Source organism: Seriola aureovittata, chromosome 7 (genome assembly GCF_021018895.1).
Source record: "Seriola aureovittata isolate HTS-2021-v1 ecotype China chromosome 7, ASM2101889v1, whole genome shotgun sequence".
In the NCBI taxonomy this organism is placed as follows: Eukaryota; Metazoa; Chordata; class Actinopteri; order Carangiformes; family Carangidae; genus Seriola; species Seriola aureovittata.
Window position 1 is genome coordinate 20,887,328 of NC_079370.1, and position 13,234 is coordinate 20,900,561.

The following is a 13,234-nucleotide window of genomic DNA, read 5'->3' on the forward strand; positions in this document are numbered from 1 at the left end:
TAACAGCACTATACTTTAAAATGATTACTATCCATCTTCATTGCAGCCGTCGTGTCGTTTTGTTATGCATCTATCTGTTACCTGCACTTCCCAGAGTGGAGGGAAATCGACCCAACTCGACAAACTTCGACATCTTCGCTCTCGACACTCAAACATAAACGCCCCACTCCTCCTCCCGGATCTCAGTCCTGACTCTGGATCAGCTTCCCCGCCCCGCTCCTCGCCAGCCCTCTGCTCTTCAGCTGCCAGTCGGAGCAGCACAAACCGACCCAGGATCAGAACAAAAACTCCAGCATTTTAAACTCAGCCCCCTTTTCTGAAAAAAAAGAAGCCAACCTGTTGAGTGACACAGTAGTGAAGGCAGGGTGTTGGCGCACAGTGTGAAGAAAAAGTCGCTGCTCTGACTCACATATCCGTCTGCCTGAGAGAAATTTCCTCGTTTTTGTCGCTGCTATCTCCAACTTGTCAGAGGTAAGTGTTGAACAATGAATATAGCTTATATTTCACACAACTCTAACTCCTCAAGTGTTTTCTTCAGTTGAAGACATTTTCTAATGAAGTTCCAAGTTTTCCAGATATGTTGCTGCGCATCATTTTTAGGCAACTGGAGCATAGTTTAGCAACGGTAGGCTAGTTTTAAGTAACGCAGGCCAATGGCAGTGCTCTCTGAACAGGGTTGCTTGCGAAGGAAAACTGAATAAATCAGTATCTTTCTTATGAACTGGCTCATTCGGTTACTTAAAAACTCACAAAGGCTCGAATTAAATGTATACACGCGATTTTTTTTTCTAGAAAACGTCTCAAAGTCGTTAAAATGCGAGAGTGCAATACAACATCTGTTATAAGCCTATAATGCTATCAGGACATTTCTCCTCGAGCGCACCAGTGCCAGGACAATGGGACTGCATGCGCCCAGGGACCAACGTGCGTAACGTGCCGGTATAGATTCTTCCTGCACGCACACTGTTTTTACTAGATTAAAAAGTGCACAGGTACACAAGAGGTGCTGTTTGTGTCTGTACCTTTGGTCTTTATTGAAACCCACCAGATAAAAATAAATAAGTAGACGTCCACTGTATTTGTTTATACGTAACCCTTTAAAAAAAAAAAATAGCATTACATAAAAAGCATTAGCAGAGTGGACATTTAACAGGTATCATGGATCAGATTATTAAAAACCACCAATTAGGAGCTTGAGATATTTTTTTCAGTACCAGTGAAGACCTCCTGCTGAGGAATTTTTCAATATATACACTGTGGCATGCTTTATTGAACACAATCTGATCTGTGTGTGTGTGTGTGTGTGTGTTTGTGTGTTTGTGTGTGTGTGTGAGTGAGTGTTGTTAAAAGGCTAGCTGATTAGGGCAGTGGTGATAACAGTAAGTGGCACAAGGACAGATTGTGACAAGGACAAATACAGGAGCTGTTGAATTCTGCTGCATGATATATAGAACTGTAAGATGTTGAGCATTTGTTGGATAAAGCAACAGTGACAGCGACAGTATCTGCTGAATGACAATTTTGCACAAATGTATATGTAAAAAATATAACTGCACGTGAACTCAACTCACGTGTGCACAGTGTTTCAGAGAGAGAAAAGAGAAAGAGAGATGAGCGAGGATACAGGGTGACAGCCAGAGATGGAGAGAGGGTGAACGAAGGTGTCAATAGAAAGAGTTATCTTTTCTTTCTCAGGTGAGACAGACTTAGCTCTCTGTCCTCACCTTGCCTCACATGACCACAGATCTTAAAAAAGAAAAGTGAGGGAAACAGTCGAGAGAGATGGAGGGGAGTAAGAGAGAGACACACTTTCTCTCCTCATCTTTCCTCGCAACACTTTGGTGCCTCACAAACACAAATTTAGAAACCTCAAAAAGAAGACAACGACTTTATACCAGGGATGTGACTGCGACCTTCAAGCGTTTCCCTATTTAACCACAAAGGTTTTATTTAGAGGCAGCGGGTACACAGCTAATCATTTATCATTTGTTAACCAGTCCACACATAGCAGAATTATAACAGTTAATGAAAATTTAAACATCTCAGAGTCACCGTTTTATTTAAGTGTGAACATGTTGGAAGCACAACAGAGGATTCAAATCTTAACGAAAGTGGATTAGAGTTGATTCTCGATTCTTTGTGCAGGATTAATAGTTTTATGGATGTAAGGTGAGATGAAATTATGGGAATTTACTCCATCCTTTTATCTGCTGATAATGAGTACAGCGTGAGGAGCATGAAGTCTGTTGCTAGCTGCTCTCTGTTAGCCTTGTGGTTACCATGTGTGACTCATTTTAGTATGCTCCACTCCCTCTTACCCTCTGTATGTCTCTTTGTGTCCCTCCTTATTCCCTCCTTCCCAACCACACTCTCCCCCGTCTCCCTACCCTCCTCGAATTCTTCCTCCTCCTTCACTCCCTCGTATTTCCCAACTTGATATCTTGTTTGTACTTTCCTTTCTCTTTCTCCTCTTCCTTCATCAGTGCACTGCCTCCATTGACTCCCCTACCCTCGTTCTCTTCCTTCCTATCTCTCTCGCATTTACACATTAACAGAGAAAACACTTTAGTTGCATCTGTTCAGTAGCTGTTAGCTTTTATTATCCAGCTATTCAGCAGTCGCAGAGACAAAGACATCTTCTCTTCAATAGTTCAAGGATACATTTGAGGTCATGCGCTTCATTTCTATGTTTTTAAACCTCTTGAGAAACATGATGTCCTTTAGTCATAAAATGGCAAGTTCCTAAGAGGATTCGTAAAGTGAAGGGAGGAACAAGTTACAAAACGTCCAACTATGTCTCAGCTGAGATAAAAGGAAATTATTCATCATGACAGATTCACACTGTATCGAGTGTGCTTAGTCTTTGCTGTGTGTGTGTGTGTGTGTGTGTGTGTGTCTCTTGTAAAGGATGTGTTGCACGCTGTAATGCAGTGCTGCTAATTTAGGAATAAAAAATGCCACTGAGAACAGGCAGCTGTCTTTGTTGTGCAGTACAGGAACACACACACACACACACACACACACACACACACATGTGGGCCGGTCTCCGGCACTCAAAGGAATGGGTGTGGGTAATGTTGGAAAAATAGAAACAGACACACATGCACATTGTGCACACCACATCCCATAACACAAAGTCACGTCTGCAAACAAAATACAGGAAGCAGAAATCGAATCTGTGGATTTTTGGTTTCCTTTACAAAAGACATACATTATGTACATATACACATATACATGTTGTTTTGTTTGATAAATAGTGTGGCTTTAGTCTGAACAAGGTTTGTGGTTAAAGACTTGACAGGGGATGTATATGACAAATGGATGTTGTAGTTGAACACTTTGCTCCCTATTTCAATAACCTATGGGCTATTTCAAGGGGTGTATGTATGTGTGTTGTCACCTAAATTAGTCACAAGAAAGGAGTAGTAAAGACTTTTCTCACATTCAAAGTCAACTGGTGGCCTTTCTCTGTAAGTCTGCACTGTGTCCCTCCTTGTCTGTGGGTTTTGTCTGTGGGTTGAAGTGAGCGAGAGAAAAGGTGTCACTCTCAGTTTTCGTCTATTTTCCTCATAGTCACCATCGTACATGATTTTTGTTCTGCCGGCTGTGGGACTTGAGAATGGGATTGTTGTTTGTTTAGTCCATTTATTCGTTGAACCCTAGATGTCTCAACAACCTCTGTCTAAATAACCATAAAACTAACGTAAAAGTCAACAGAGGACCAGTCCTAATGTATTTGGTGACCTCTTGACCTTTCCTCCTGTGGCACTGATTAAAAAGTCACTCTTACATTACTATTGTAATACAAATATCGTATTGCCATGATGTTTACTGAGCCTATAGCCAGAGATTAATGCCTCACTTCAATACAATAGAAATAAATGGGTTTTCATTTGCGGTGCTTGCAGCATCATAAAAATGACATCTTCAAAAAAATCTGTGGCAACATCCCATCTCAAGATGTTCTCAAAATTTATATTTAATGGATATGTAAAGGATTTCTGTGGGAGACATTTTGTGTGAGAACTACATACTAAATAAGAATTACACTGCTAATTTATTAGGTTGGTTCAATGTTTGGTCATTTTGGAGGCTGTAGTTTGTGGTGCTGTTGAACTGTATTGCATTATACAGTGTATGCTCTAGTGTTTTGTCCACCATGTTTATATTAATGAGGGTATATATGAGAAACACCCTTTTAATAAACCAATACCATACAACAACAACACAAACTGCAGCCTCCACCATGAATTAACACCTCTCTACAACAGTTTCAACAAAAGCTGAACATAGAACAACAAGTGTAGTCTCTGAAGCTTTTTCACAACAAAATTTAAAAATGAAAACTTTAGGAGAGTAAGTAGTGGGCGGATCTTTGACCGAGTGACTGACAAGGTGACTGACATGACTGCATTCAGGAGTTATAACTACCATGCAACTTATTTTGTATCCTCACTGGTGGACAAGAGGAGGGAAGGAAAATGGGACCCAAAAGACGATGACGGCGTATGAGGGTGAGACGTGCATGGGGCCTGAACAAGGGAGTTTGTAAAGGAAGGGATAAATGAGTGGAAAAGACTTCAAAGAAGGAGAGGAGAGGGGGCGGGTGAAGGAGCAAGAACGTGCAGAAGTGTGTCAGAAAAGGGAAGTAGAAGAAGAGAGGTTAAAGAGGTTAGGGAGAATTGGAGAGGAGACAGTATCATGACAAAAGCAGAAGAGCAGTGTGAAACAGTGCTTTCAAACAAATAGGCAATTCTTAAAGCTTTTCACATAAGTGGAAAGGAGTATCAGACAGAGAGAGAGAGAGACAATTAAGTGAAAGAAGCAGAGCGTGTGTAGAGAGCAAGAGACAAAACAGTGGAAAAACAGATGCAAAAAGAGATGCAGCGAGAGCTGAAAACAAAAAAATGGGGGGACAGTCGGAGACAGGCAGAGGAGCATGACAGAGCCAGAACAGAAAACTCTTTATCCCGGCATCAGGCGGAGATGGAGAAGTGGCTCCACAGGAAACTGTGCTTTAGATATGGGTCATCAGAGGTCCTTCGGACACAACCTGTGATAATGCTGTCTTTGACAACAGCCTGCATCATACTTCTTGTGTGTTTTGTAACAGTTGCTACTGTAGCTGAAACAGTTAGTTAATTGATTAATCGACAGAATTACAGAACATCAATCAGGAATTTGATAACCGATTACTCATTTAACTCACTTTTCAAGCAAATATGTCAAACATTTGCTGGTTCCAGCCTCTCTGATGTTGTGTTAGTATGCTCACATATATTTGAGTTCTGGACTATAAGTTTGGCAAATCCAGCAATGTGAACATGTTCCCTTAGACTCTGCGAAATTGTGATCTGCATTTTTCACTTCTTTCTCACATTTTATAGACAACATTAATCATTAATCACAAAATCCCCAAAATATTGATAGATTGATCAACAATGAAAAACAGATTTACTTGCAGGCCTAAAATACATAGTGGTTAAAGACCCACAGATGTTTGATATTAAATATTGTTTTGGAGGTGTTTGGAAATAACAATTATCTTTAACATTGATGAATGTGTTTATATTTTTGGACTAACTGACTAATTGTGGAATTTATAAAATGTCAGAAAATACTGAACAATCACCGTTACAATTTCCTAGAGCCTAAGGTGATATCTTCAGATAGTTTTGTAGAGCTCTTGGGTGAAAGCTACCTTTGTTGTACAGTAACAGGGCAGACAGTGCATTATGTCATCTGCTTCAAATGTTTTATGTCCGGTCTGTGCACTCAGCATGTATACCTTAGTTTACTTATCCACCAGGCTGCTGTGCTTTTGTCCCACAATAATTTGAATACACACCTCCAGCACTCACGTCCTAGCTCCACCTTACACTAACATTTGCTTTAGAATATGATCTTCAAATAGGGAGGCGCCACCTCTTTTATACTTTATACTCTGTCCTCTCTCCTTTTGCCCTCTTCTCACTGTTTTACCAAACCTTTCAACCGTCTATCCTTCAGTTTGCCCTCCTGTGTCTCCTCCTCATTTGTCTTCCTGTCTTTCTCTCCTGTTACTGTCATTGCCCTGTTGTCTCTTCATCCTCTCTCTCCTCCCTCTCTACTCTTTGTTTGTCTTTCTCCTGAGGTAAACCGTTCTCTAGTGGTTGTTGGCCTGTTTCCCATCCTCTACATTCCCTCTGCCTCGCCTTGGGTTGCTGTGGAGAGGCACCAGGAGAAAAGCGCTCGGCCTGCTCTTGTCTTTCTCAGTTTCTGCCAAATTCCAAATACCAACAGCCGAGGAGGGAGACACATACTTTACTTATATCCTCCTTTATTGTGATCACTGAGTCTCAAAGGTCACTGTTGTTTTCCTATTAGGCACAAAAATGCTGGATGGTACTTTACTGTAACATCATTAAACATTTTGTTTAATCATTTCAGATACACTGTCTCGCAGTTTTAATAGTTTATTGCACAGCATTATTTTTCACTTGTGTGGCCTTTTATTGATATTGCCCTTTTCAAAAAGGAAAAAGCCCAAGATAAAAAATGAGAAAATGTTTCCCCAAAAATGTCATGAAGGTCAAGTTTACACAGAGAGGACAGACAGATCTAGTGTGGGGCAATATGTTAAGATTTTCTAAGGGGCCGAATGACGATGTGTGTTCTGTTTGAATTAATTTGCCTTCATCTTATCCTCTGTCATGCCTCCACTCGCAGCTTCCAAGTGAACTAACAGATGACAACATACACTATGCTATTAAATAATCAGGGAGCACAACCACACTACAGTTTTTGGTCTCAAATATGATTGTGAAATGAAGTTGCTTTTTAGCACCAATCGATCAGAGAGCAACCATTAAAGATGACGTAATTGTCATTTAGCCGCTGCTCTACATCAACAATAATGTGGCCCGACTCCACTCCAACTGCCAGTTCCTGTTACTGCACCCTTTGAATTGCACCTAAAATAATTATTTACCAAGTTGAATTCTCAAGGAGGCAGATCATTAAATTAGCGAAATAAAATTACATAAATTTGTCAAAAAATTGCAACAAAAAAACCCCAAAAAACAACCAGCGATGGACTCAGCTAATCACTGATAGCTGATATAGTCGCCCAGCCCCACACAGATCATACTGCTACAGGCTAAACTGTAACTTCATCAGGAATTCAGACCGATGCAACTGGCAAACCAATTTGACTACATGCTCCCATACTGCAGGTGGACATGGTAGGGTGTGTCCAACACTCAGTTGGTCAACCCAACTTTAATTTGACGTCATCCAAATTGTGTGTTTTTACACTTGTATGTCTTTATACGAGTGTTCGCTCACACGTGGCTGTGTGTAAATGTCAGTTTGAAATGGGCATGGGTGTGTTTGCTCTTCACTGTGGAGCGCTTTGAGCGGAATAGTGCAGTAAGTGGAAAACCACTGCTGTGTTAGCCAAGGTGTGTCTCCTCCCAGTGCACATGTGAGCTCTGCTGCTGCTCCTTCAACATGGCAGCGGCTCAGACAGCGCATGGGATATAATTGCACTTGTCAGGAAATGTACTTGTTCGTTAGGGATGATGCAAGTGTCATTAGTGTAAATTCAGTCTGACTGTCTTTAGGATAAAAGAACTTTGATAATTATCAGGCATTGGAAAATAAAAATATATACGTATATTGACTTCAAAAAGAAGCTCAAAGTCCAAAGGTCATCTATACATGAGTGTACTCTAGAAATAAGATTAAAATCACATTAGAGACAGGAATAGCTTTGGAAGGGTGAATGGACTTGAATAATCCAGAATCTGGACGGCCACAGCAGACGACTATATGCACATGGGGACATGCATTATATATAGTTTAATAAGCCTGTGATAGAAAGTAAATTGACTAAACATTGAAACAAGAAGAAAAAAGATTGAATCTTATAAGCTTTTACATGGCAACAGTGTAATACGTGATACCAGAGTAGTTCTCCTGTTAAGGCTCCATTTCTGCACTTTGTATCCATCAACATCAGATCAAGTTTCTGTGTGTGTCTGAGAGTGAAAGGTAGCCAGAGAGGCCACTTTATGCCCATCTTAATTCAATCAGATCTGTGCGTGCTTCAGAGGGGAAGGATGCATGCACTGCAAGAGTGATGAGTTTGTCTCTGTGTGTTTAAGTCCTTTTAGTGCCCCTCACAGAAAACACAGAAAGGCTAAATGTTGCATCACACTTCTGTTGACTGTGTTGGCCAGTATGAGCCAGTTTGGAGTACAGCAATCAGCTTTCTAACATGCACACACACACACACACATGTGAAATGTGATTATTTGTTCCATGGGGACTGGAGATAATTTTATTTGCCCCATGTTAGTTCAACCAAAGCCTTATTCAAATCAAACAGTTACTACTCGACTTCAATCTGCATTCATGCATCAGTCAAACATACAAGTTTTAATATGTACCACTTATTGGGGTTGTTGCTATGGTAACCAAGTTAGAATGTAAAGCTGCATATGAAAATCATTAGTGCACATTAGTTTAATTGACTCCTTAATTGTTGATGGTGTTGTTGATATCACTGTCTGTATTTATCTCTGCAGGTAAACAGCCTCAAGCCTGAAGATGTCAAAGATCTGTGCTTTGGTGTTGATGACACGTGAGTAAGACTCTTCAGAAGTATTTTTATGTGATCACAGTTTTTCTCAAAAGAAAAAAAAAAGGAATCACCAAGAATCCTCCATTAAATAATAACTTTCTCTTTTTAAAAGCCAGTCAGTGTCACTGAAAACGTACTCATGACCTGTTTGCTCCACTTCCTCTTTATGAAGGTCTGTCTTCCATCAGCATATTGCTCAAGTATTTATATTTTTGTGACTCTGTGTCTGAGGTGAGACGAAAGGCAGCAGGGAGGATGGGTCGTCACTGGCTGTCTTGTTGCCCCTTCACTCTAAATTTTAAACTGTCTGGACATCTGATATGATTACATGTCCCACAGAAATAAACTGTAAGACAGCAAATCTCTAACACTGTAGGTAAGATGGGAAATGAAGTGTTCTACAATTACAGTGCTGAAAAGCTGAAGGTAACAACATCCACATGAATAAGAGGAGGAAGAGAGTTGAAACAGACAGAGGTTTATGGAATATTTTTAAACATATCTGGATTTTCCAATAAGCAAAGCAGAGATTTAGAAGCTTTTAAAGAGGTGTTTTATTCACTGACAATGACAGTTTAATTCGTCAGTGATTCTGAGCAACAGACGTGAGTTTACCTGCGTTTCCATTAAAAGTATTAGTAAAAGGAAAGTTTAGTGAAGCCACTACAATATCAACCACAGCAAATGACAAGTTTAGTGAAATTATTTGTAAACAATAATATTAAATATTGAAGCTAAGAGTAAGTTGCTCCGCCTAATCCAGAATTAGGCAAAGAGTTGAGGCATGAGTGGAGCCGAGACTTAAGTGAATGACGGTTTCATAACTGTGGCAAGCATACGCCCCCATTAGCATCGTTAGTTCAGCTGGGCGTCTGTGCGTCTTGCTCGAAGGCTAGCCCAAGCAATATGCTGGCTAATTAGCTAGTTAACGACAAGTTGTTGGCTGCCAATTAGTGCTAATATAAATAAAATAATACTAGAATTTCCAAGAGTTCCGTATGTTCCTTGACTTCCAAATTGTCTGTCTGATATTTGCATGAAAAATCCTCCAAAAGACACCAACACCTGAAACACAGCCGAGAGGTCACATTCAGTGACTTGAATTAAGACTCAACAGTCGCAGACAGCACCGAGCGGCTAGTGAACTGTGATGGAACCCGCCTGTCACTCAAAGTGGCCACACCCTCAAATATGCATAACTTTAAGCCTTAATAAAATTGAGATGTATAAATACTCACCCTCCCTACAGTTGTCATGAAGGGGGAAAGTAGCTAAAGAGACTAAAAGTGTTTTTTGGACCACTCTGTAAACATGTTCGTTTCTGCTGTGAAGTTGGGATTTTAAAATGGGAGTCTATGGGGATTGACTCACTTTTGGAGCCAGGCCCAAGTGGCCATTTGAGGAACTTCAGTTTTTGGCACTTGTGAAACAGAAAGTGAAGTGTTTTTGTTTTCTATCCAACCTTCATGAACTGCATTAAACAAAATGAGATCCAGACTGAGGCTGGGCTTCACGATGGTAATATGTGTGTCTGTGTTTCTGAACTCTCTTGCAGTTGTGTCACTGGTGTCTGCAGAGGAACAGAACTGTAAGTACACTGACTTTTCACACTCAGTATCTCTAATCATTTGAGTAATACAGTTAATAGGTTTCATCCAAACAGGACCTCATATTCAAAAATACCTTTCTTAACATTTTTGATTAAAATTGAGTGTAGTGTTTGTTTTAAGTTGGAATGAAATGACCTGATTGTCAGGTGTGTTAATCATTACTGAGAGAATTAAACTAGGCCACTGTGTATGGTCATCTCACTTTGTACATTTGACTTTATTACATCACTGTTTGATATGTGGTTGTTTCTGCATGTCCTCGTTTCTCTGCTCTTCACATCCGACTTTTAACTGATGCTTTTCTACTCTGTTCCTACAGCGGAAGATAACCCATTCACTTTTGGTAATGCATTGCTTTTTATTATTTTCACGATTATTATTTATGAGTTAAAGGAAGTGGACGATGAAACCACCAGCTGTAATATTGTTATGGCCACAAAGTGTACAAGAAAACTAAAATATACACACTGTACACCTGCTGTAAATATCTATACTGCTGGATAAATTAGTGTCATTTTTCTGGACGTAAAGTCACTTATTTACACATTGATGTAGGTTTTGTGTTATAATCTTTTACTGCATCTCACTTTTGTTTTTATTGCTTAATGTTTCAGGACTGTTTTTATTTAGCTCATTTTTGTTTATAGTCTAATGGTAAACATGATCTGTCCGTGCAGACTACCACAGACTGCGTGTTGGAGGCCTGATTCTAGCTGCTGTCCTCTGTCTCATTGGCATCACCATCCTGCTCAGTAAGATGCAAATATTACAGACACACAAACTCACACACACACACACACACACACACTCAGATATACATGCCTGGTCATTAACAGACTTAAACAATGCTCAGATACACATATTTGATATAAAGAAAGTAATTGCTTCTTTTCTCTTGATGTAGGTGGCCACTGCAGATGCAAGTTCAACCAGGACAAGAGGTAATCCTTCATGCAGTTAGACATGAAAAACTCAGCATGAGAACCATCTAGTTTTAATATAATGTTGTAAAAGCAGTACGTACTGTATGACCAGGTTACCAAGTGCCAAACATGGCCCAGTTTTCATGAACAGAGTCACACTAGATTCAAATGTATTGCTTTTCTTTCCTCTTACGCTCTCCTCTTGTCTCTTTGCAGAAGGAGGACAGGAAGCAATGCTCAGCAGATGCTCTCCGACCAAGGTAGCATATATATGATATTTGTTAACCCCGAAAGGAAACTGTGTTTGTCGTTATGGTTTATAGCAAATATCAACAGAAAGGACGATCAATTCTAACTACTGACACTTGACAAGAGCAACAAGGGCAAATGCTAAAGCACTTGCATAACATTCATTCTTCTCAGATTACCACACAGTAGCAAATATACCTGTCTTTCCACTTCCACTGTGCACTTGTGTACAGCAAGATACACAGCTTCTGTCCCCCTGAAATGTTCAAGATCTCATCACCCCGTTGACATCCTGCTAAGGTCTAAAGTTATATTTACTCCGTCCATCTGTCTCACTGTAAACGGCCTCGTGTCACACACACACTGACACCGTATGGAACGTTCCCATAGTGCTGCAGCGAGATGCCATGGACCTTGCTGTTCAACAGTTGGTGGGGCTCTGGGTGTCTGGCAGGCAGAGAGGGGAGGGAAGGAAAGGGGATGGTTGGTGTGAGAAGCAACTACACTTCTCTTCTATGTAGTGGTGCAGCCATAAAAAAGATGCCCTTGAGGGTTTGACAGTTACACTCAAAACACCCACGTCTCTCACTCCCAGCTTGAAATTCAGACTTTCTCTTCATATATTTGTATTCTCTGAATCCAAGCTCCAGCTAATTTAACCCCTGATGACATTGATGATGCTAGATGCTACTTGAAAACAAAACTAGTCTGATTTCAGCAGCTTTGATGTAGATGAAATACACAGGTGGCCCACATGGAAAAACACGGTGTGTGTGCTCTATGTAAGCAACTCAGCAGGAGCCTCCAGGGGCATACTGCACTGATGGTGGCAATTTCCACTTGCATGGGCACATACACATAAACACACACACACACACACATATAAACACACACACACACACACACACACTGTCTTTCTCTTTCCGCCACCCATTATCTGAGAATGAGTAGCATTGTATTCATTCTCTATTTCGTACTGTAAAACAACAATATATTCTATGTTTTTCTGTGTTTTCAAAACTTAATGTATTATGTTATATATGTGTATCTATATATGAAAATATTTTCAAGCAAAAAATTGATTGAAAAACTGAATTTTGAAACTCACCCTCCTGTCTGTCTCTCTATCTGTCTGTCTGTCTGTCTGTCTGTAGGTCGTGCCTGCGACTGCTAGAGGTCACTAGAACACACACTGACTTCCGTGCAACCAACAGATAACTTAGAGGAGGAGCAGCAGGATTTGTGACACCCAATGAGAGGCTTTTGTTTTTTGTTTGTTTTTTTTATTTAGAGAGATCAACAGGAAGTAGTTTGTTTATAGCTGCTGTGAGGTGTGATGCTTTCTGCCTGATAACTGCGCTACTGTCCTGCAGCCTACACCTCAACACAAACACACACACTCAGACATACATACCATTGTACACACAGTTTTTGTCACTTTCATCTTTAAGTGGCTTCATGTAACGGTAACACAAACTTATTACCAAAAAATACTTAAAGTGTCCACATATTTTAGGTTGTGTCGGTGTCTCACACTACTGTTATACTGTCTGTACTGTATGTGTAAGGTAAACACTGATGTAGATATTAGTTGTTTACTGTGACCAACCTAACCCGCTGTCATGTCAAATGTATGAAATCCACATAGTCTTGAGTGTTTAGAATGCTGTTGATTATTCATGATAATCTGTCAATTCTCATGTGTAGCTTTATGGAGGAGTGTAGTGGATTGCACTGTTCATAGATACAGAAAGAGTCTGTCATGTTTCTATAAAACAACTGTTGAAACTAAAATGAGTGATGGACTTTTTTTTGAGTACTGAAGT

At 40.2% G+C, this 13,234-nt stretch overlaps 1 protein-coding gene across 1 annotated transcript; it reads left to right on the forward strand.

Moving 5' to 3' along the window:
- Window positions 1-320: 320 nt before the first annotated feature.
- fxyd3 (FXYD domain containing ion transport regulator 3) lies at window positions 321-13,202 on the forward strand. Its single transcript, XM_056381126.1, has 8 exons — window positions 321-471; window positions 8,571-8,626; window positions 10,182-10,214; window positions 10,556-10,579; window positions 10,914-10,988; window positions 11,141-11,177; window positions 11,376-11,419; window positions 12,563-13,202. Exons 2-8 carry the CDS (start codon window positions 8,593-8,595, stop codon window positions 12,580-12,582), a joined length of 267 nt encoding a protein of 88 aa, XP_056237101.1. The 5' UTR covers window positions 321-471; window positions 8,571-8,592; the 3' UTR covers window positions 12,583-13,202.
- Window positions 13,203-13,234: the final 32 nt, after the last annotated feature.